Raw genomic sequence first — 24,922 nt, 5'->3', positions numbered from 1 at the left:
GTCTCCTTTAATTTCTTTCATTGATGTCTTGTAGTTTTCATTGTCTAAGTCTTTTGCCTCTTTGGTTAAGTTTATTTCTCAGTATTTTACTCTTTCTGATGTTATTGTGCATAGATTGTTTCTTAACTTCCCTTTTGAATGGTTCATTGTTAGTGTATAGAAGTACAACTGATTTTTGTATGTTTATTTTATATCCTGCAACTTTACTGAATTCACTTATTAGATTTTTGTGCAGCCTTTAGGGTTTTCTCTATATAAGATTATGTCACCTGTGAACACACAATTCTACTTCTCCTTTTCCCATGTGGATCCCCTTTCACTCTTTGTCTTGCCTAATTATCCTGGCTAGAACTTGCAGTACTATGATGAACAGAAGTGGCCAGAGTGGGCATCCTTGCCTTGTTCCTGATCCTAGAGGAAAAACTCTTAGTTTCTGACTGCGGAGTCTGGTGTTTGTGTGGGAGCCATGCTTTTTTTTTTTTTTTTTAGGATTTTATTTATTTATTTATTCGTCGGGGGTGGGGGTAGAGAGCACCCACAGCAGCCAGAGAGGCAGGCAGAGGCAGAGAGAGCGAAGCAGGCTCCCCACCCAGCAAGGAGCCCAATGTGGGACTTGATCCCAGGACCCTGGGATCATAACCTGGCTTAACCGACTGAACCACCCAGGCGTCCCAGAGAGCCGTGTACTTTAACTACTCTGCTCACCTGATTATCCGTTGGTGTCTGAAGCCAGACCCTGAGGTCTGTGTTCCTCTACCCCACCGTGCTGTCGCTGCTCTCCCTCCTCCGCCCCCTTCTCCATCCCTGCCTCTCTGCTTGGTGTCAAGCAGCAGCAGAAGGAAGTGGTAGTGCCTTCAGCTTAGTCACTGTGGCCCTGGGCCCACTCTCAGGCAGGGAGGAACTCCTTCCAACCGAAGTTATTTTAGTATTTTAGTCGTCCGTAGGATGAATTTGTCATTACTCCTTATTAGATGATGGTGTCAGAGCATGAACGGTTGAACTTCCAGAATGCCGGTTGTATATTCCACTGAATTTATTTTTTTTTAAGATTTTATTTATTTATTTGTTAGAGAGAGAGAGAGCGAGAGAGAGCGTGAGCATGAGAGGGAAGAGGTCAGAGGGAGAAGCAGATTTCCCACAGAGCAGGGATCCTGAAGTGGGACTTGATCACAGGACTCCAGGATCATGACCTGAGCCAAAGACAGTTGCCCAAACAACTCCATCCTCCACTGACTTTTTAAAAGAAGTGTTGAGCTACCTAACTTTCTTAGAAAGTACTATTTGCCATTTAATACTTCCTATGTGCTAGACATCTTGCTAATCACTCTATAAATACTGTTTTAATTCAGTCCTTCAACAATCCCAGTCATTGTAGTTAGGGTGCCATTTTTATGGAGAAAGGGAAAGGCTCTGGCTGGATCTGCAGGTGTGCCAGGTCAAAGCTCTTGCTGAGTGTGACGAGCCTCCCTCTGACCCAGGGCCAGCTGATGCCAAAACTTCTGCTCCTTGCCCCGGGTTCCCTTGCCCGCCCGGGTGTCATGGCCTGCTGTGCTTGCCTTGAGAGGGTTTAGTTTACCAGATTCCACAGGGCTAGCCTTTTCCTCTCTAACCTCTGTTTTCTCTGCCAGTGCTGAAATATTCGTTTCTTTCTTTATTCTGACTAGTTGGCATCTGCTATCTCATAGAAGAGGAGAAATGAGAGAACCACATAAAAATAAAACTCTCCCTCTGAAACAAATAATACATCATATATTTATTTAAAAAATAATAAAATAAAACACACCAATATAAAAATATAAAATAAAACAAACTCCCATTCAGAGGAACAGGAGACTGGTAGCAGTCACAGGCGCCTAGAAATAATAAAGCCTGCTGGGCAGGAATGAGAACCTCTCGGCCCCAGCAGCGGAGGCATTCTGTGGCTGGTCCCTGCTTCTGCTCTCCGGGAGAGGCCTCCCGAGGACCCTGACCTTGACTTTGTTTCCTGTGAAGCTCTTCCTGTCCGTTCCCCTCTGCAGCCATATCTGAAATGAGTGTGGGAGAAGGTGTGCACCTTGGGGGAGAGTGAGCAGGGGCCTTTCCAGGCCCAGCTGTGGCTTCCTTAGCAACATAATAACCTTAAGAAGTTCCCAGTCTTTCCCGCCTGTTTGGTTCTAGTCAGTCCCACTCAACAGTCACCCCATTCACATTTCATTCTGGACCAAGTTCTTTTTTTTTTTTTTTTAAATTTATTATTTGACAGACAGAGATCACAAGTAGGCAGAGAGGCAGGCAGAGAGAGAGAGGAGGAAGAAGGCTCCCTGCTGAACAAAGAACCCGATGCGGGGCTCGATCCCAGGACCCTGGGATCATGACCTGAACCGAAGGCAGAGGCTTTATTTAACCCACTGAGCCACCCAGGCGCCCCGCTGGACCAAGTTCTTAAGCTTGTCTGACTTCCCAGCTTTTATGCTTGGCCCACCTCTGTCGTCCCTCTCCTTTGATCCCCACCTTGAAGTCCTCCAAAACATGGACTTAGGCAGGAAAGTGCACCTTTCTGTGGATCTTTACTCGAAGCCTGTGGTCCTTGGCTTCTCTGCAACATCTTCTTGAGAGGCCTTCAAGAAAGGCTGTGAGTGGTGATACTATCTTCTGTTCTTTGGGGTCCCAGCAGTTAACATCTCTCATCTCATCTCCAGATACTGTCTGTTCCTTTGCCTCTTTGCTTACAGACTTACAACAGTTCTTCCCTGAGCTCATCTCTTTCTTGTAAGGCTTTGCTGAGAGCTGCAAGGAAAGAGCAGCCAGTGCATGTTCCCATTCTGTTTCCTGCCAGTACCTTCACCTTCAGCTGCAGGCTTCTTGGGCAGAGTTCCCAAAGCACAGTGGCTTGACCAAGGCAGAAGTTTACTTCTCTGTCTTGCTCACAGTCCCGAGGTGAGTGGTTCGGGTTTGAAGGGTCCCTTTCATCTCGTTTTTCCACCATCCACTAGGGCAGTGCTTCTCAAACTCTCATTGTTTATAGACTGGTTTTCTTTATTTCCAGTACCACAAAGACCAGTAGCTGTGGTTTATACTCCTCTGATCATGCACTTTGTCTTTCGCAGTAATATCAAAGTGCTGTAAACTTTCCTAGGTGTTTATTTGCAATTTCGGTGCTTATCTCCTCATTGATAGAAACTTGCCCATGAACTACGTGGAACTGTGCTCCTCTAGGGCTTTGCCCTGCTCGAAAAGCTGAATGCAGAATGTCAGGCCAGCCCTACTCCAACTTGCAGGAGAGTGAAGAGCATGGAGGGGCACACACGATGTGTTTTAGGGTTAACCTAGAAGTAGCAAATGTTTATGTTCACATTCCACTGCAGAAACTTAGCCTCAAGGAGGCTAGGGAATGGAGTTTGTTGCAATTGGAAAACAATTTGGTAGTCTGTCCATAGAACAGAAAGCTAAATATAGATACAAAAAAATAATCCTGAGAGAAGTGGCAGGGCAATATACAATTATGCGCCAATGAGTTAGCAGAATGAGTTCAGTGTCGTACCAGGCAGAACAGGGCTTCTGAGAAATGGAGTCAAAGGTCCTGTTAGCCCTTTTTTGCAGTCTGAGGGTCAGAGGCCTGCTGCATGGTATGGTTAATAAGGGGGAGTTCACTTGAGAAGAGGCTGAGAACCATTCTCGGGGGGAAGCCCAGCAAGGATATAGTCGGGTTTGGAGCTGAGTTAGAATCTCCAAGAGCACATCCAGAGGACTGGAGCAGGAGCAGATTGAGAACCCAGAACATTATAGCAGTGAGGACCCGGTGGAGCATCAGGGAGAGGGCCTCTACTAGTCTCCCTGGGCCTAAGCCAAACACCCAAGGTCCTGGCCAGCATGAGTGGGACAAAGGCTGCCCCATTCCAAACCTTTCTGCTAACTTCCAAATGCTGGACTACAAGCAAGGAGTGAGGCTTGACACCATCATTCTAGCTCCCTACCTTGAAAACTTGGTGTTTAAACCTATGACTTTATTCTTTTAAAATATTTTATTTATTTCTTTAGCCAAGAGAGAGAGCACATGCAGGGGAAATGACAGACAGAGGGAGAAGCAGGCTCCCTGCTGAGCAGAGAGCCCGATACGGGGCTCGATCCTAGGACCCTGGGATCATGACTTGAGCCGAAGGCAGTTGCTTAACCGACTGAGCCACCCAGATATCCTGAAGCCTCCAACTTCATTTTTTATTATGGTCTCATTATCTCCAAGGGCCAAAAGGAGGGACGTTGCGAGTTCCAACCTACATATGTTCTATGTTTAGGGTGACTTTCTTCTCCTTTATCTGGCAGTCTGGGAGCTTAGCCTGGGGGGTTTTGAGAGATGTTGGGGCTTGAGAGAGTCGATCAGAAGTCATCCATAGAGAGGGAATAATGTAATTAGGTAATATGTAATGTAATGTAATAACGTAAGCAATCGTAGTGCTGGAGGAGGGAAGTTTAAAAGGAAGAGAAGAGGAGGCTGAGGACCAGTGTGGGAGTGTGTACACGGCAGGGCTGGTGGGAGAACAGGGGACAGAGACACTGAGGACAGCGGGAAGACACTAGGAAAGGATAGAGTCCCCGAGGCTCAGGTGGGGAGTTTCAAGAAGGGAATAACTGTCTGTCAGCTCCACAGTGAACCAACGGAAAAGAGGACTGGAAACAGAGCATTTGGGGATTAATAGAAGAGGAACGCATTTTTATTTTGTGCTGATTACAAGCTAGTATCTTTTTGTGTTTCACAGGACAGGGGCAGGGAGACAGGATACCAGCTGTGTATGTAACAGGTTTGGAGCCAGTGTCAGGACGAACATGCAGTCAAGCATGCTGAAAGCCATAGAAGAGGCACCGAGCTTTTCTCAGCCACGTTTCTTGAAAGAATAGCCTGCGCTTTCTTTTTACTCCTGTTATCATTCAGCATGATGGGACGGAGTTTCCACTGCCTTTACTCCCCACAGGCTAACTGAAACTAACCAGCGCAGGCACCGAACATTTATTGGGTATCCGCTCGTATGCTCCTCTGTTGGTCATCAAGTGCACACATGTCAGTAAGAAACCGCCCCAGCCCTTGAGAAGCTCACAGTCTGGGCAGAAAGGCAGACTCTGGGTCACAGATGCTCCTCCCATGCACGCTCAGGGGCGTTCTCCCCAACGGTGGCTAGAGCAGAGTCTGAATCTAATGTGTGAAGAGTCAGTTAGGGCAAGTCAGGGTATACGGATAGGAAGCTGAGACTTGTCTAAGCTCCAGAGTCATGGATGACCTCTGATCTCCCCCGAGCCTGTTTGGGTTCGTACTGGAGGCAGCAGGTGGAGGACCAGGGGTGAAGAATGCTAGCGTAGGATGGAGCTACTATTGGGATAAGGACGAGCTTATTCCTGAAACATCCCCCACCCCACCCCACCCCTCCGTGCTTTGAACCCCCCCAGCTTCTTGGCCTCTTCAGGGACTCTGTCTAAAGATCGTCTGCCTTTGTAGCATCCCCAGAGCATCTGAGAGAGCAGCACCAATGCGGGATTGCCCCCAGCCGGCCATGCCATCAGCCCTGCCAGGGAAGGGTGGCTCGGTGGTGCCCCTACACATAGCCCTTGTGGGATGTCTGCACACTTTTGCCTCGAGTTACGCCGCGCTGCTTGCTCAGCTCGGGTTGTCATTACCCCTGCCCCCGCCACGCCCTGCCCTCCTCACAGGCATTATAAGGAAAAGACTACTTATTCCTTCACCATACCATTGGGTTTCAAACCTGGCTAACCCTTAGGCGGAACTTAACACTTAAGTCCGAGTCATTTATCTCCATGGTATCTAAGACCAGCAACGCAGGCGGAGCTGGGGCCCATCCAGGATGGCGCGGAAGGACATCAGTGATGTAGATTCCAGTGTGCTGGGATCTGGTGGAATCCAGCGGCATCACCTATATTTTATAGAACCCCTCTTACTTTGGGTAAATCACCTACTGAGTAAATCACTCACCACATGTAGAGAAATTTAGTAGGTTCCGGTGCAGGTATGGGACACTGAGAACATCAAAGGAATGGTGATACTGGTCCTTGCCTTCAGGAGTATGATTTATTCCTCTTTCCTCCTCTGGGAGTTGTTATATTCACACCCAAGAAATGTCACAGTGTAAATATAACTAAAAGATTTAAGAAAACCTGTAACATATTAAACCCTTGAAAATGCCACTTTTTGTGGTATTACAGTGCACTGGAAATGGCATCTGTATTATCAGTGTTCCACAAGAAACACAAGATACGGTCAAACTGGAGCTGGAGGAGGGGGACGGTAACTTGGTCCGTGAGGGAAGGGTAGAGTTCACAGAAGCCAACAAGAGATGGCACAGTGTCAACCAAGAGCTGGGAATAATAGCAAGGAGCAGTTAGCACCCCTCAACCTGAAAGCCGGGGGCGGGGGAGACGAGGCCGCCTGCGTGGGGAGGCCGGCTCACAGGGGCTAACCTGGTCCATCCAGAGCAGCCCAGCAAGGAGGGAGCAAGGAAAATCAGTGTCCCAGCCTGGGCCTCCTGCCACCCCATCTCTTGCTGTCCCTCTCAGTGGCAGGAGCAGAAGGACAAGGCCCGCTGACGCAGTCCTGCAGGGTAGGGAGCGCAGGGAGAAGGGTGGAGAGGGGAGTTGGAGGGCCAAGGGGCCAGCGGTTGAGGTCAGACCCAGCACTCAGATGCCTTTATCTACATCTCCATGACCTGGCCACCTTGGCTCAGACGCGCCCTTTTACGTTGGGGCAGGCACAGGGGGGGAGAGGGGGGCAGGCTGGGGAGGGCTGTGAGCCTCCCACTTTCCTGATGAATCCTGCTTCCTGACCAAGGTCCAGGACTCCTGCTGGAGGCCCTGTGACTTGTTCTTTTAGCTACAGCGTTTCTCTCCTGCAGAATCTCAGAAGCCTTGTTTACAACAGTGGTTTCCTATTGAGGCCACATGCTTTGAAAATACGATTTCCCTTTCTCTGCACTTGTAGGGTTTAGTCACGCACTGACCTGGGCTGCTGTGGTCTCCAGACGCATGGAGATGTCACTTCAGATCACCGTCGACCCATCGCTGCTAACAGTGTGGGATTGTTGGGAACAAATGGTGTTGAGCAAGAGGCTCTTCAGTATCCTTTTTAGGACTGGAGGCAGGGGACAAGGTCATGAAACGGAATGAGCGAGGGAACACAGTGCTACGGTTAGGTTAGGACGAAGGGTTGGGACCAAAATTTTGTCTGTTGTGGATTTTACATCTAAAGACACCTAATTTTCTTTTCACGCAAAGTCCTTGCCATAAGTAGGAACTCTGCAAAGTTTCTCAAAATACATTTTCACAGCGACCGAGTTCTTCCTACAAGAAGAATATCTTCTTCAGCTATAAATGTCCACGTTTTAAATTTTGGCACTTTCCTCCTTCAGAGAGTAAAGCCTGTGATTGCATAATGGTCTCAAGTTTATTAGCTATGCAGCAGAACATACATAGTCATATTCTGTGTAAACATCAATTTCAAGCATTATGATTAGCATCTTTACTTTTGAGAGGGTCAAAGGACAAAGTATATCTGTCGTCTTTCTAGCCTCCTGAGTTAGATGAGATTAAAATTTTATAATAGATTAAGCAAACACAATTAAATATTTACATTATATTCAGATACGTTATGTCAGGGAATCTGCTGATCGTATAAAACCTGTATCTCCTTCGGTTTGGTTCTAGATGTTTTCCGGTAGGCTTTCCTGTTTAGTCATGAGGTTTAAGACGGACTTCAGTCATCGGTGACATCTGGGGAACAATATGTTTGTCCACGGTTGTTTATTAAACAAGTCCTCCCTCCCCACAGGCCTCCTCCACACCGCAGTGGCATGGTGACCCGTTTAGTGTGCAGAGCTCCAGCTGCCGGGCTCCCCTGTGGGTCACCACCTCGAGGCCAAGAAGGACTGGAGGCCCAGATGTTTGTCATTTCCCAGACATACCCCGAGGGTGCCTGCCCTTCCCCTTTGTGGCCACTTCCCAGGAGGCACTGGCTGTGTCGTGGAGACAGAGGGTCTCCATCTGTATGCCTGACTTCACCTTCCCTCCTTAAGAGATGGAGTAGCGTCCTGTTAGCAAAGTTGAGTTCTTAAGAGAACTGATCTAGGGGTACGGAGATAGGGTATCAGATTTGTGCACTTAACAGCACCCCTAAGTCAACATATTAGCCTTACCCGATGACAACATAGGCTTTCCGCACTCTGTCCGAAACAATCTCCATTTACACCGAGCCCCAAACAAATTGCCTTTCGTCTGTATATTTTACCCTAACCGAGGATAGGGACGGTTTAGGAAACACGCGAGCTCTGTTTATCTTAAAATTACTGGAGTATCGTGAAGTTCATAACCTCTCCTCCTCTCTCTTTTAGATCTATTTTAGAATTTATTTATAGAGCAGTTTTATATTGACAGAAAAATCGAGCAGATAGTCTGGAGTTTCCACGTTACACTTAGTTCCTGCACATGGTATCTCCTATTATTTACATCTTCGTCGGTGTGGTACATGTGTTATCATTAGCAAATGGATATGGAGACAGTATTATTAGCTAAAGTCCGTATTTTATTCAGACTTTCCTAGTTTTCACCTAATGTCTCTTTTCTGTTCTGGGATCCAGGATACACATTGCATTTACAACTTGTATCTCTATCAGTTTCTCTTAGCTGTGACAGTTTCTCAGATTCTCCTTGGTTTCCAGAACCTTGACAGTTTTTGAGGAGTCCTGGTCAGGAATTTTGCAGAATGCCACCCAGTTGGGAATTGTCTGAGGTTTTTCTCATGCTGAGCCTGTGGTTTTGGGTTTGGGGAAGGAAGATCACAGAGTAAAGTGCCATTCTTAATGTATATCAAGATTACAGATTGGCAACATGACTTATGACCACTGTTGTTGTTGACCTTGATCACCTCGCTAAAGTCATTTGTTGGGTTTCTCCACTGAAACTTGACAAATGATTCCCTACTTCTAACCCCCACCCCCTGCCCTTTCCCTGCTGCCCTCTGGCAGAAATCATGTTCCCTTCTTTTAGAGCAGAATGTCTATATAATTTATTTGGAATTCTTCTGCATGGGAGATTTATCTCCTCTTTCTCATTTGTTATTTTATTCCATCATTTACTTACATCAGTATGCAGTAAGGATGTTTAGTTTATACATTGGTTTATAGTCGAGTGCTATTTTATTTTGTTGCTCAGATTGTTCTAGCATTGGCCATTGGGTTCTGTTCTCTTTTGGGAGTTTTGTTTAAAAAGGAGCCATGGCTATCAGACACATGAAAAAATGTTCATCATCACTAGTCATCAGGAAGATTCAAATTAAAACCACATTGAGATACCACCTTACACCAGTTAGAATGGCCAAAATTAGCGAGACAGGAAACAACATGTGTTGGAGAGGATGTGGAGAAAGGGGAACCGTCTTACACTGTTGGTGGGAATGCAAGTTGGTGCAGCCACTTTGGAGAACAGTGTGGATATTCCTCAAGAAATTAAAAATAGAGCTTCCCTCTGACCCTGCAATTGCACTACTGGGTATTTACCCCAAAGATACATATGTAGTGAAAAGAAGGGCCATTTGTACCCCAGTGTTTATAGCAGCAACGGCCACGGTCGCCAAACTGTGGAAAGAGCCAAGATGCCCTTCAACGGACGAATGGATAAGGAAGATGTGGTCCATATACACTATGGAGTATTATGCCTCCATCAGAAAGTATGAAGACCCAACTTCTGTAGCAACATGTATGGGACTGGAAGAGATAATGCTGAGCGAAATAAGTCAAGCAGAGAGAGTCAAGTATCATATGGTTTCACTTATTTGTGGAGCATAACAAATAACACAGAGGACATGGGGAGATGGAGAGGAGAAGGGAGTTGAGGGAAATTGGAAGGGGAGGTGAACCATGAGAGACTATGGACTCTGAAAAACAATCTGAGGGTTTTGAAGGGGCAGGGGTGGGAGGTTGGGGGAGCCAGGTGGTGGGTATTAAGGAGGGCGTGTATTGCATGGAGCACTGGGTGGGGTGCAAAAACAATGAATTCTGTTATGCTGAAAAGAAATTAAAAAAAAAAAAAAAGGAGCCATGGTTTCTAAGAGAAGTAGAGAAGTCTGTACTGTGCACTTTACTGTGACCGCCCTCCAGACCACCCTGTTCAAGGGTGGCAAACTCCTCACACCTCTTGGCCAGCTGGGCTTGGGGCCAGCTCTGTGGAGGGAAATGAAAGAGTTGTGAGATCCAAATTGGAGAGTTCACCAAAGAAGAAAGCAGTAATGCTCAGTCTGGATAAACAGTGAGGGGCATGCAGGCATGTGTGCGCAAGGACTTGCTTTCCTTCTGCAGTTAACAAGTGTTTACTGAGTGTCTACTATGTGCTGGGCATTGTTCCAGGTACTGGGGAGGCCCCATAACGACACAGCGTCCCTGGCTTCCTAACGCATAAAACCAAACCCTAAGCCCAGTAGAAAGATTCAGGTATTGAGAAATGTTGCGGAGAAAGACCAGGCAGGACATAGAATGGAAGCTCAGCAAGGTGGTGTGAAGTGTACTTTTAGAGAATGGCGGAGGGATCTCCGATGCCATGACATCTGAGCAGGAATGATGTGGGGAAATGGGACGATGGCTGTCTGGGGGAGGAGCCTTCTGGATAGAGGGCATAGCAGGCCTGAAGACTTTGAAACTTATGGCTAAAATGAACCTCAGGGATTGTTATGTGGATTTAAATCTCCTATGCTATCCTGATTTCACCATTAACATGAATTACTGGAAAGAATTCAATGAGCAGATGTGATTGCTTATGCAGGTCTCTTCCCTGGCTGTGGGCACATTAGCTGACCAAACCTCTAACTTCCATCTGGCTGGGGTTTTCATAGAGGAGAAGAAAATATGCACAGTGCCCACTGACCTCGTTTAGGATGACCCCTTTTCATCCTAGGAGGCAGAGGGGAGCGTTACCAAAAGGCCAGCAGCACCAGGTCCTGTAAGAGGTAGCTAGAAATAAAAGCTGCTTGAGTGGTTTTCAAATGTCTTAATTTTCATAATTGTTTCCACATTATGGGCTGGCGGAACATTTTTTCAGAGAATCAAGTTTGGGAGAATCTAAATGAGAGCTTTGCTCATGAAGTTTTCATTTGGATTCCACATATAGACTTTCTAAACCATCATTTTATGAAGTCTCAAATTACTGAAGTTTGAAGTTGTGGTAATAGCTCCAAAGTTTAACATCTTTTGTTTTGGGGTCACAACTAGCCAAATCCTCTAAACCTTTGGTATAAAAAAAAAAAAAAAAAAAAAAAAAAAAGAAGAAGAAGAAAAGAAAGAAAAAAAAACAGTTCAGGATTTGGTAGAATTAAAGTTTAGCAACATTAATCTTGAGATTGACCATATCATGGGTCTACTTACCATAAAATTTGAAAACATATTTTCAGAAAAATGCCTCTTCTGTGCTTCTCAGGGCTATTCAAAGAGAACAAAGAAACCCTAGGGACACCTGAGTGGCTCAGTCACTTAAGTACCAGACTCTTGGCTCTGGCTCAAACCCCACATCTGGCTCTGTGCTCAGTGTGGAGTCTGCTTGAGATTTTCTCTCTCTCTCTCTCTCTCTCTTCTGCCTCTCCCCATCTTGTGGCTGTGTGTACGCTCTCTCATATGAAAAAAATCTTAAAAAAAAAAAAGAAAAAAGAAACCCTAAAGGCTATTTATAATGCCCTGACCCGCCTTTTTCTTATAGTGCAAGATAGTCTTTGAATGTGTTTTGATTGGCTCATTCTATTTTGGTGACACTATAGTTATTGTAAGTATGACTATAGTTCTTGGTCTGTCTGGTGTTTTGTTTGCCTGTGGAGAGAAAGTCTGATGTTATCCATAAGCACGCAGGTCGGAGAGCACGACTTCCCCAGCACAATCCAGGGTCTTCTTTTCTTGCTTGTATAACTTTCAGTTTCCTCATCAGCAAAGCGGGTTTGATAATAGAATCTACATCACTGTTGGGAGGATTAGATGAGATGACCAGGCACAAAGCAATCCCTCAAATACTAGCAATTAAGAATAATAATAATGAAGTGGAGATATTCAGTAACTAACCCAAGAGCACAGTTAAATGAAGCTGTTCACTAACTGACCTACTTAGTGGGTGATGTGTATGTAAGTCTGCAAAGATGTTTAATCGAACTTGGTATTTTAGTGGTGGAAGAGGCAGTATAGGACAGAGATTCATTCATCCCATCCACAAATGCTCAAGCTAAGGATGTGATCTTTTTTTTTTTTTTTAAGATTTTATTTATTTATTTGAGAGAATGAGAGAGAGAGCCTGAGCAGGGTGAGGGGCAAAGGGAGAAGCAGACTCCCTGCTGAGCACAATCTTAGGACTTTGGGATCATGACCTGAGCCGAAGGCAGATGCTTTACTGACTGAGCCACCCAAGCACCCCTATGGATGGACGTGATCTTAAGAGGCAGGGTCCCTGCTGTATTGAGCGGAACAGTCTAGCAGTGGGGGATGGGTGTAAAAACAAGCGAAAACGCATAACAACTGATAGGTGCTCTGGGAAGATAAACAGGTCTTTAGGGTTACTTTGAATAGATTGGAGAAGGTATCTCTGTGGAGGAGATGTTGAGGCTGGGATCACAGAATCATATTTTAAGATTTGAGAGAGTTCGAGAGACGATTCATTGATTGGTTGTTGGAAGCTCCCTGAAGTTTTGGTAATTTCCCACTAAGAAAATATGGTGATCTGTCATTAGTATATCCCTGGGACTGTCAACAAGCTTGGCAGCATATGGCAGGGAAGGGAAAAAAGTAAAAAGATCAAAAGCACTAATTCACAAGACTGCCAGTTATTCATTCATTTTTGGAGCTCTGGGATGATTGCATTAGGAAATGTTTTATAGGAAAGTTGGGTAAGTGACGTCCTGATTTCATTATAGTTGTCAACATGTAAGGTTTTACAGCTACATGAAATTTTAAGTAGAAAACCGTTTTATTTTCATTATCACTGAAAAACTCTAAAGTGTGCTGTGCTGGTGAGAGTAGTAATAACGAACATAGTGAATCCTTGGGGCTTTTCCTTTGAACATCAATTTTGATTTTTTTGGAGCTGTATTTGTCAAAGAAAGGTTGAATCATTAAGTAGAATGCATGCTCCGAAGACAGAATTTTAAACTAGCATTTAAAAGTCTATTTATTTACTGGGGCACCTGCATGGCTTAGTTGATTGGGCATCTGCCTTCAGGTCAGGTCATGATCTCAGGGTTCTGGGTTCAAGCCCCACATCTGGCTCCCTGCTCAGGGGGGAGTCTGCTTCTCTCTCTCCTCCTGCCACTCCCCCTCACCATGCTCCAGTGCTTTCTCTCAAATAAAATCTTTTTAAAGAAAAGTACAATAGCATTTTTAAAAAGTTTGTTTTTTATTACAGAAAATGTGGAACAGAGAAAAAATTGGAATTGTTTTAAATGATCCCTAATTCCACTTAATGAAGTACTTATACTTTTAAGATTTTTTCCTTTTTTTCTATATTTTTAAAAGATAGTCAAGAAATATGTGTATGTATATATCTTTATATCTGTAAAATATGTGTGTAGATGTATACATACATATATAATTATTTATAATTAAAATAATGGCATGTGCTTCTTCTCATATTACCACAGCTTCATGGTAAATATGATTTTCAGTGGCTATGTAATATTCCATCCTGTGGACTGTTTTTCAGTTTCCCCGTATGAACTTTATTTGCTCTCATTGTGTTTCTCCCGAAAGTATGATTTGAGGCTGTGAGATAGGGAGCTGTTTGGTGGGAGTACTGATTAATTATGTTTTCTTCTGGGACACCTGGGTGGCTCAGTCGGTTAAGCATCTCCCTTCACCTCAGTGTCCTGGGATCCAGCCCCACATCAGGGTCCCCACTCAGTGGGAAGCCTGCTTCTCCCTCTCTCTGCCTACTGCTCCCTCTGCTTGTGCTCTTTCTCTGTCAAATAAATAAAATCTTTTTTTAAAAAATATGTTTTTTTTCTGTGTCTTCTCAACTTTGGAAGACAAAACTGCTTCTCAGTCTCAAGATGATTTTTTGTTAAAATATGTCTAAGAATGTGCCACTTGGGTTTTGATGGGGGGGAGCTGAATATGAAGACTTTTCAAATAACTATCATTAAGGTTTTCTGATATCATATAATTATAAATTTCTCCAAGTTTGTGAACCAAAGCTAAAATGTTAAGACCCCTTCCAAAGGAAATAAGGAAATTATAAATTTTTTTGGTAGTATCTTCATACCAACATCTTTCTGACATCTTAATTGATATTGTTGATGAGTTAGTCAAGGATAATGTAACTTTTAAATTAGAAATGCATTTCTCTTAGCTATCCAGACCATCTAGCAAAATAAAATGAAATATTTTTTATTAGTGAAAGGACACATCATAATTGCACCATGAAAATTTCTCTTGAGTTATTTGTCTTGAATTTTTATATACTTCCAACACTATTGAATGCTGAATTTTCTCCTTGAATATTTAAATTGAATTTAATTAGATTAGTATCTCCTGTTCAGTTCTCATATGCTGCTGATAGGATTGGAAATATGATTTGTCTTAAGGACAGTTTGACAGCCTGTATCAGAAGTCTTTAAATAAATTTATATTCTTTAGTTCAGCAACTTGAAATGTGTGGATTAATCCTAAGCAAATAATTGACCAAGTATGTAGAGATTAATGCACAAGAAAACAGCCTTGCTTATAGAGGGTAAATATTGGAGACAACTGAAATATCCAACATTTAGGCATTAGTTAGGTAAGGTGTGTTATGATCATTACTGGGACATTGTGAAGCTATTAAAATTATATTTCTGTATTTTTTTTAAAGATTTTATTTATTTATTTGACAGAGAGAGATCACAAGTAGGTAGAGAGGCAGGGGGAAGCAGGCTCCCCACTGAGCAGAGAGCCCTATCCAGGGCTCAATCCCAGGACCCTGAGATCATGACCTGAGCCGAAGGCGGAAGCTTAACCCATTGAGCCACCCAGGTGCCACATATATCTGTATTTTTAATCTGGGAAAATGTCCAGGATGCAGCATAGGTGTATTGGCCTACTGTATGGAGTTCGCTGCTATTGGCAGTTGAACATTGGTGAATGTCTGCCAAAGAGTAATTTTTGTTTTGTCATTAAAATCAAGTCCCCTTCCTTGTAATTGAGCTTCTAGAGCCATTTGTCTCTTGAGACCACTCCCAGTTTGCTTATTGTAAGCTTATTAAATGGTATTTTACCTTCCATTTGCTAAGGCACAGAAGTATGTATCTAATTCATTTAAAAGTATCCTTATACCATTAAAATATAAATTAAGAAGAACACTGTCTAAGATATATTTGTATTTTGTGCTACTTCAAATTGCTCTCTGATCTGCTTATCCTGATTCTTGGATATGGTATAGGACAGCAGAATTTATGAGAGTCTTCAAAGCTAGGCATTTCTATTAAGATGTTGGTGTTGGAGCCACTTCATTCCCATCAGTGGATTGCTCAGTGCCTGGGCCTACTGGATCTCTGGTTCTCCAGTGAACAAATCACCACCTTGTTCCTTGAAAGGGAGCTCACAGGCATTGTCACGCTAAATTCCCCAGCTTTCAGCTCCAGTCTCCTTCGACGGGACCCTTCAGAGCTGTGGCCAGACCACTGTGAGGCAGAACACCTGGTCTTTCCACCAAGATAGTGGAAGAGGCATCCTTAGCACCCCTCCCAATCCTTCCTTGGCCAGAATCCCTTAGTTTTGGTGTCCAAGAGATCTTGTCCTGAGATGAGTGTCTTCTGTCTGCCCAGTTTGGGCTGATATTCCAGTTTGGGGTCTACTTTCAGACATATGTCCCAAGGACTTGCCCTCACTTGGCAGGTATGCTCTCACATTCTTGAATGTCTGCCCAAACTCCAGAGCTCAGTCTTGTCCCTGGAGCCAGGCTCTTCTACCAACTGCTGTGTTGAAAGCCCAGGGAAGGAACCTGACTTAAAGTGGTTGGGTTGGAAAATCCAGTAAGCACATTCACCACCGGTACAATTTGGATTAGGACAATAAGGAAAAAGTGAACGAAAAAGGAAAGAGGAGTACTGAGAACACAGTCTTTAGTCCTGTGTCACATGCTCAATAAATGAGCCTTGTCATTATAGCTTGATACCAAAAGATGGCGGAAGGAAGCTCGGGAGTGGAATCTGAAGTGGTCGAAAAATGATCTCTTGGGGAATCCATTTGGTTATGTGAAGAGTAACTCAGCACTCAGTTATCTTGTTGACAGTGTGCCTGGCATTACCAACTTGCCCTTGCCTAGTGAACAGAGCCCATATATAAGGAATGGGCTGCCATGAGAAAACATTAATGTGCTATGTTGTAATTATTACTGATGCAGAGTGATATTGCAGGACTCAGAATTATTTGATCTGTTGCCGATCCACGATCAGTCAGTTTGCCAGCCGTTTGTCAAACACCTGTCATGAGGCAGACAGGGCAATTGGGTCTTGGGATTAAATGGCGACCAAAAGAGACATAGACCCTCCCTCCCTGAGCTTGCACCTAGCCTGGAAAAGAGACAACAGTTGCTGATGCTGTAACAAGAGGTCAGGAGCCAGAATCCTGGAGCAAGGGACATTTATGTTGGGATCCAAAGGATTAATGGACGTTGGCTGGAACTGGGGCTAAGCAGGGGCAATTGGTGGTTTAGTGACTGAATTTGCAAAGAGTGATGTTTGTTTGTTTCTTTAAATTTCTTTCTAGGATGTTCAGTCCTTCTCCACAATGAATGAGTGTTACTATGACAGGCGGATGGACTTTTTTTACAACAGGAGCAACACAGACACTGCTGATGAGTGGACAGGAACAAAACTTGTGATCGTGTTGTGTGTTGGAACATTTTTCTGCCTGTTTATTTTTTTTTCGAATTCTCTAGTTATTGCCGCGGTGATCAAAAACAGAAAGTTTCACTTCCCCTTCTACTACCTGTTGGCTAATCTAGCCGCTGCGGATTTCTTTGCCGGAATTGCCTACGTATTCCTGATGTTTAACACTGGCCCCGTGTCAAAAACTTTGACTGTCAACCGCTGGTTTCTCCGCCAGGGGCTCCTGGACACCAGCTTGACCGCCTCTCTGACCAATCTGCTGGTGATTGCTGTGGAGAGGCACATGTCAATCATGAGGATGAGGATCCACAGCAACCTGACAAAAAAAAGGGTTACGCTGCTCATTTTGTGTATCTGGGCCATCGCCATCTTTATGGGGGCTGTCCCCACCCTGGGCTGGAATTGCCTCTGTGACATCTCTGCCTGCTCTTCCCTGGCCCCCATTTATAGCAGGAGTTACCTCATTTTCTGGACCGTGTCCAACCTTGTGGCCTTCTTCATCATGGTTGTGGTGTACCTGCGGATCTACATGTATGTCAAGAGGAAAACCAATGTTTTGTCTCCACATACGAGTGGGTCCATCAGCCGCCGGAAGACACCCATGAAGCTGATGAAGACAGTGATGACTGTCTTAGGTAAGAAGGAAGCAAGTGAGCCCTTATTCTTATTTACTCAGCAAACATTTATCTTTTACCGATCACCTAGAGTATGCAAGGTATTTACCGGGTAATAGCAATGTGGTAGTGAGTAAGAACAGTCATAAATCCCCAACCTACCTGGAGCTTCTACTCCAGTAGGGGAAGACAACATAAGTATTGTATAGGGATTAACAAAATAATTTTATAGTGCATTTTAATATAATACTTATAAAATAAGGTAAGGAAGCTAAGCAGGTCTAGGTTGCAATTCTAGCTTCAGCTGGAAGATGACTTTTGAGCAGATGTGAAGATGGTAAGAAAGTGAGTCATGTGTGTCTGGGGAAGGTCACCAGGCAGGAGACGCAGTAAGCGTAGGAGGCCAGAACAGCAAGGCGGCCCGTGTGGCTGGAGTAGAGCAAGCCGGGAGAATGGGAAGATATGAGGTCGGAGGGCTAGTGGGAGGTACTCAGATTATGTAGGTCCGTGTAGTTATCATAAGGACTTTGGCTTTCCCAAGTGAGAGGAGAAGCCATGGGAAGGTTGTGAACAAGGAAGTAACGTGATGGGACCTGCATTTTAATGGTATTTCTTTGGCTGCCATTTTGTGAGGGGAATGGGCAAAGGCAAGAAAATTGCTAAAGAGGGTATTTCAGTACTCAGAATGGTGATAGTGACTGGGACCAAAGGGCAGTTGGGAGGTAATGCCATGTGATTGGATTCTGGATGTTTTTTAAAGGTCAGGGTGATAGGATTTGCTGACAGGGTAAGGTATGAAGCAAGGTGAGAGGAGGAGGGAGAGTGGAGAGTATCATTCACAGAGATGGGGAGGCTGAAGAGGTTTGTGGGGAATATCAGGAGTCTGCTTCTGGACAAACTACATTTAGAATTGTATTAGACGTCCAAGTGAGTTATTGAATCAGGAGTTCAAGAATTAAGTCTGGGCTGGAGATTCACTGAGGGAAGAAATGGTCTTTCAAACCTCAAGACTGGATAGGCTCACTGTGGCGAGGTGCATGTGGATGGTGAGCATGGGGAAGAGGACCGAAGAACAAACCTTGGGATGCTCTGGTGTGAAGAGGGTGGGAAGGCAAGGAACAACTGGCAAAAGAGCCCTCCCAGGAGTAGCTAGAAGACCCAGGAGAATATGGTGGCCTAGAAGCTGCGAGAAGAGAGCCATCAAGGAAAGGGAGTATCAGCAATGTGAATATTCTTTTGGGAGGTGGAGTTAAATGAGGTCATACTGGGCTTAGCTTAGCAAACAAGTAGTTTTTAGGGGACTTTGAGGAGATCAAATCTGGTATAGCCAAAAGCCTGATCAGAACAAAATGAAAAAAGGGAAGAGAGACCTTAGGATAGCATGTTTGAACAGCTCTGAGGACTTCCACTTTGCACCACCAGCCCTGTTCCCAGGAGACATATTTGGTGCAAGAAATGTTCCCTCTGTTTTATTTTCTCTCTGGTAGGCTGCCCCCCCAATTCCAGTCCGGTTTATAGTTGGAATTGGTGCTACGTGGGCTCAAAGGCCCTGTCTTCTGTGTCAGAGAGGGCATTTCTTAGCATGTGTGATGGCCGCAGCAGTGGGGACTATTCCCGAGAGAGGTTCCAGAGCATGTCCTGTCAGCCCCGATGTGAAGGAATTCTTGGGCAGCAATTCCTAGTCGAGGACGCAGGGACTATGTGGTGTGGGACGGGAGCCATCAGGATATCTCCAGGCCCTGAACTTGCCAGTACGGTACGAAAGTCAGCAGACACACAGCATGATGGTTAAAATGATTTCAAACTGAGGGTGTATTTTAAGTTAACAAGTAGTTATATAGTCCTTACTAGGTGTCAGGCATTGTCCTATATGTTTTATAGATGATAATCAATTCCATCCTCACGCCAATCTTGTGATGTAGGTGCTACCATTAGCCTCATTGACCAGATGAAGAAACTGAGCAGAGCAGCCTGCCCAGGGCCCTCAGCGATGCATGCATAAGGGCGCTAGTGTCCCTGGGCCATTGGCTTTTGGAGCCTATGTGTTTAGCACCATATTCTGCAGCCAGTTTTGATTCCTGGCTTTTGGACTTTTACTGACTTCCCTGGTTTCCTCTTTGTCCCAGCTTTTGGTTTGGCCCTGTCATTCTTTATTTAGCCTCTTGACAAGAATGTAGGCTAAGAGTAAGAAAAGGAAGGGGGGCGATTCACATCGATCAGTTTTTGCACCCTTGAACTAGGCAGGATACGGATGTTTTTGGCAAAGGTAACTAACATTCAGTACTTATTGGTATTGTCCATGAATTTGGTATTTTCCCTTCTTGACTTGCAAACATCATTGTTTGGCCATGTGTCTTAAAGGCTGTATGTCAAGAAGGTAATGACCTTCTTGATTAAAGAGAAAGCTCTCTCTCTCTCTCTCTCTCTCTCTCTCTTTTTTTTTTTTTTTTTTTAGCATTTTATGTATCATATACAGGGTGAGATAGAAAAGGTGTTATCTTAGGTGGGGAGAACAGGACTCAGTAGGACAGTCTTGGTCCCTAGCTTCAGCTCTGAATGTAACTTTGCCTGGAGTGGTTACAGAGGGTAAAATATAGGACCAGTGAGGTTTGGGTAGGTCTGTTTGGATGAGGGGGGAAAAAACGGAATAAAGAGTGAAATTGCTAAGTAAGATGAGAGAAGTTGTGGTGCTGAGATGGAACAGTGTGGAGGAATTGGTTTACGGCGGGAAGAAGGTTTGATGGTGAGGACCTGGGGAAGTTCCTTAGTGGTGAGACAGAGGGATATCTGGTGGAAGACGAGAAGTCTGGGGACAGAGGAAGTGAAACTGAAGGGCTGGATGGTATGAGGTTTTTGGGTTTCTAGATCCTGATTTCTTTAGATTATAGAAGGTATGGTTTTAGCCTCAAATCTGTCATTTCCTGTAAGGGGGATCTGAAGTACATTATTAACTCACCTTTTCCTGATTAAATTTCATCCTTCGAGGTGGAATAGATAATCTTTTAAATTCTTTCCAACGATAAAATCCAACGATCCTGTAATAATAGTAAGTAACCAAAGTCAACACAGAGTTCAGTGTGTTGACTGTGTATCAAAGCAGAGTCTTTTTCCATGAAAGCATCTCCAACAGCAGCTCCTCAGGGAGGAGGCGTCTCTGTTGCTCACTGGGATGCATGTAAAAATTCTGTTGCCTAACACGAGTGTCTCCCAGATGATAGTATCTTTGAAAATCAGCAGTGCTGGCTCTTCCATCATTGTAGTTACTGGTTCTAAGTATGTGTGTTTGTATTAATAGCTTAATACTGATTTCTGTAATGAGTGTCTGATTTAATCCTTTAAACCTTTTTTTGGCTTACATTGATATATATGTTGTAGGAAAGGTTAAGATGTAAGTTTTCTAAAAATATGCCTTCTTTTAAAATATTAGAAAGTCATTCCGTAAATATATGTTAACCATCCCTTAAACAGCGTCTAAAAGGCAGAGATGCATGAATTCAGGGAGCTGAATCTCATTTCAGAGATGGAAGCTGGGATGGACAGGTGCTATTTTCCCTTCTTGACTTGCAAGCATCATTGTTTGTTTGGCCATGTGGGGACGGCTTCCTGGAGGGCTTGGGATGTGATCTGGAAGGATGGGTGGGACTTGAATGGGTAGGGGGAAAGGTATTTTAAGCCAGAGAAATGGCAGAGTCAAAAATGGCAGTAGAAACATCTAAACTTGGGTAGTACCACAGGGAAGGCCCATGCAGAGGCAATCGTGGTACAACAGGAAGTAGCTCAATTGTGCAGCACATAGACTAAAATTGGAATGATATAGAGATGATGAGCATGGCCCCTGGGCAAGGATGACATGCAAATTCATCAACTGTTCAATATTTTTTCAGCCATCAAAAAAAGAAAAATGCAATCTTGCCATTTGCAACAACATAGATGGAACTAGAAGGTGTTATGTTAAGCGAAGTAAGTCTATCTGACAAAGACAGTTGTCATATGATCTTACACATAGGTGGAATTGAAGAAACAAAACAGAGGATCATAGGAGAAGAGATGGAAAACTAAAACAAGATGACCTCAGAGAGGGGGACAAACCATAAGAGACTCTGAATCATAGGAAATAAACTGAGAGTTGCTGGAGGGAAAGGGATTGGGTAAATGGGAGATAGACACTGAAGAAGACTCATGATGTAATGAGCGCTGGATATTGTATAGACTGATGAATCACTGACCTCCACCTCCGAAACGAATAGTACACTATTTGTAAATTAATTTAACTTAAATTTTTTTTAAAAAAGGAAATAGCTCCGTTGTGAGCCAGGAAAGTTTAGTTGGCCATCGTCTTTGGAAGGAAAGAGGGAGACCAGATGACCTTCGCGTTTCTTTCCAGCCTTAGTATTTTGGTTGCCTACAGAGCTTACAGAGCTGGACGGGGGCAGACTTTTTCTTTGTTGAGGGAGGTGGTAGTAGTGATGATGGTGGCATGAATCTTGAATCTGTCTATGAGTGGAAAGGCACCTAGGCATCATGTTCACATTTTAGCAGCCCTGAGGCAGAGGCTTGCTCATTTCTGAGTCACGATGTGTGATGAGCTCTTGACATGAAAGAAGTTGCTTATTGAATATTCCCATGGAAAAGACATTGTGGACATCTGATCCTGTTTTCTACAGGGCAGCAGGGCCCTGCCTAAGAGAGAGTCGTGAATTTTGAAATCCTACCTGTTAACAGGGCTAATCGGCCTTAGCAACCAAACAGAAAGCCTTCCGCATGGAAGAACATCTGTTGTCAGACAACACACCCTGTGAGCTGTGCACATAAGGATGTTCCTTTCCGGGAAGTGGACTGGATTTTCTTCTATTTTGCAGTGTCTTGAAAGGCAAAAGAAAAGAAGGCTGAGGGGATTTGTGAACCATACTCTTGAAATCTTACACACACGCACATGAAATCTTACACACACGCACACACACACACACATACATCTTCCATAAACCTTCTTGTCTCTCAGGGTGGTGCTTTTTCAAACCTCAGGTGGTGACCCACTGGCAAGTCATGAAATCCGTGAGGAGACTGTCACTGACCCTTTCTGCATGTGCACAGGATTGTGATATAAAATGTATTTCTTAACATGTGTTATGGCCAAATATGTTTGAAAAGTCAAGGTTTGGGGGTCAGGGTCTCCTTTCTGGCAGATAATGACTGAAATCTTCTAAATTACGAGAAGCATCACGGTGAAGGGACCTTGAAGAGCTTTGTGGTCATTGAAACAAAGAGCTAGATGTTTCTCTTGTCCTTTCTCCCTCCCGCCACTCCACTTAGGTCAGTGCTAAACCTCCTTGCTTTCTCTCAGTGGAGAAACCGTCCTGGGAGTGCTCACACTGGAAGGAAATGGGTGAAAATGAAGTCCATCGGGAGCCTTGCTAGAGCGCTAATAGTGAGCATACACGATGTTTCTGTAGCACTTTTTCAGTGTTTTAACATGCGTTCCCATTCCTTCTCGGGAAATCCTGCAAGGTAAGTGGGAAAGGTATTATTCCGCTTTCCTGCCACTCCCTTAGATGGGCCCTCCACTCAGCTGTAATGCTTATTGTTTTTGTGTTTGGCGTCTCTAAGCCTTGCATGTGGTGGAGCACCTTCCCCCTTGTTCTGTCTGGGAAACTTCCATTCATCTCGTAAGACTCAGCTCAAGGGCCTATCTCCTGTGACTCTTTCCTTGCCCTACCTGGTAGATCTGATTACGGCATCCTTTGGGTCTCCCCTCTCTTTTGTTCATACTTTATCCTCCCCCCCCCCGTTTTTTTTTTTTTTTTTTTGAAAAGCAGTGTTTATTGAGGAGTCTGGGGGGAAAGTCTTGTGATAGTAAAAATAGTAAAGTCGAATGTAAAAAGCGCCCTGGGTGGCATGGCGTCCAGCCTCGAGGCGTGAAGGGTGCACCACAGCCCCTCCCAAGAGGCGCTGGGTGCACAGCGGGCCAGTGAAGCTGCGCCAAAGGACAGGTGCTACCTGGGGACACCGTCCCAGTGAGACGCCCCCGAAGGGACCAAAGTGTGGGAAGGGCTTTCTGGCCACTGTGATTAGAAACCCCAGAATACAAGGGAATAGTATAACACACAGCAACAGGCTGCAACCTCGTTCCTCTGCCTCCGGGCGAGACAGGCCTGGCCTGCCCCAGGGAAGGGACCAGGCCTGCGCGCCACAACCAGCTGCTGCTCGTTTCCCCAGGCCGGGCCGAGACAGCTGGCGGGAGGGATGCAGGGGCCACAGGCAGGGCACCCAGACCCCACCTGCACGTAGCTGCATAAGGTCCTTGACCATTTCCTACGTGACCCTAATCTTTCTGAAGGCCAAGGCCGTGTCTGGAGACCGAGATGCATATTTTATCCCCTTAATGGTTACCCGCCTTCATCTTGAACTGGAGTGTGTGTGCTTTGAAGTCAGAGATGGTCCCTTGTTTCTCTCTCTTTCCATGTCTATCATGGAGCACGCTGTCTGGAACATATGTGTTGAGATTATAATAGCATGAGTGAATGAATGAGGAAATGGTGGTTTAGGGAAGTTAAGTGGCTTTTTGAAAGCTGGAACTGAAAGTAGAAACTGGGTTTCCTCACATCTAACCTGGCCTTTGGCAGGATCTGGCTGTGACAGGCCTGTGAGGTGGACGGTGACCGTGGAATGGGTGTGTCTCCCATTTTATAGTATGGGAAACTGAGACCTTAGAAGGGTGAGTGGTAGTGCTGTCTTGGGAAGAGGAAAACAAATGAAACATATTTTGAGCGCCTACCAGTTGGAAGTCTGCGAGTTACATGTTACGCAGATCTGTTTTGTGGAAAAGGAAGTCTGGGTGGACTTAAGCGTCTTTCCCACATACCCAAAGTAGCAAAAATAACTACAATATCTACTCTGTGCTATACATGGTTCTGAGCACTTGGCGTGTTCATTTAATCTCCATGACAGGTCTTTAAGGGAAGTTCTGTTATTATTGCCAGATGAAGAAACTGAGGCCCGGAGAGGTTCAGTGTCTTGCCTAAGATTAGTAGCCAAGCTGAGCTCTGAATCCAAGCAGACTGGCTCTAGGACCCCACACTTCAAGGTTGATGAGCAGTTTCACCTAAGTGGTAGGGATAGAACAACAGCAGCTCTAGTAATGAGGTTTATAACTTGTATCTCCCTCGATTTCTAGTTATTTCTGTGAAGTGACCTGGACTCTCAACATTGCGTTCATCATTGATTTGTGCTGAAGATTTTTGCCGTATGGTGGTGACCGTTTTGAAGTCATCTCTTGGGCAATGACAGCTGCCCACTCCTGAAACTTTATGCAAGATATAGACAGCAGGAGCAGGTGCTTGGGAAGAGGGAGGGAACCAGATTTCAGTCCTGGCTTTGCCACTTTCAGGTTCTGTGACCCTGAGCGATTTACCCGACATTCTGTGACTTAGTTTCTTATACGTGGGGCTAATATCAG

General features: G+C 44.7%; 1 protein-coding gene and 1 pseudogene across 2 annotated transcripts in view; both read left to right on the top strand.

The window, feature by feature from the left end:
- LPAR3 (lysophosphatidic acid receptor 3) overlaps positions 1 to 24,922 on the top strand; it is a 95,090-nt gene that overhangs the window by 27,329 nt on the left and 42,839 nt on the right. For both annotated transcript variants that reach the window (XM_045064792.1, XM_004752682.3), the window contains one exon: positions 16,734 to 17,490. In XM_045064792.1, coding sequence (XP_044920727.1) covers positions 16,755 to 17,490 — 736 coding nt within the window. In that variant the 5' untranslated portion in view covers positions 16,734 to 16,754. The remainder of the gene's footprint in view (positions 1 to 16,733; positions 17,491 to 24,922) is intronic.
- On the top strand, positions 21,253 to 21,349 carry LOC123387501 (annotated as a pseudogene).

This window comes from Mustela putorius, unplaced genomic scaffold (assembly GCF_011764305.1).
Source record: "Mustela putorius furo isolate JIRA1106 unplaced genomic scaffold, ASM1176430v1.1 tig00003853_pilon_pilon_pilon, whole genome shotgun sequence".
Lineage (NCBI taxonomy): Eukaryota > Metazoa > Chordata > Mammalia > Carnivora > Mustelidae > Mustela > Mustela putorius.
This window is presented reverse-complemented; position numbering and strand designations above follow the sequence as displayed.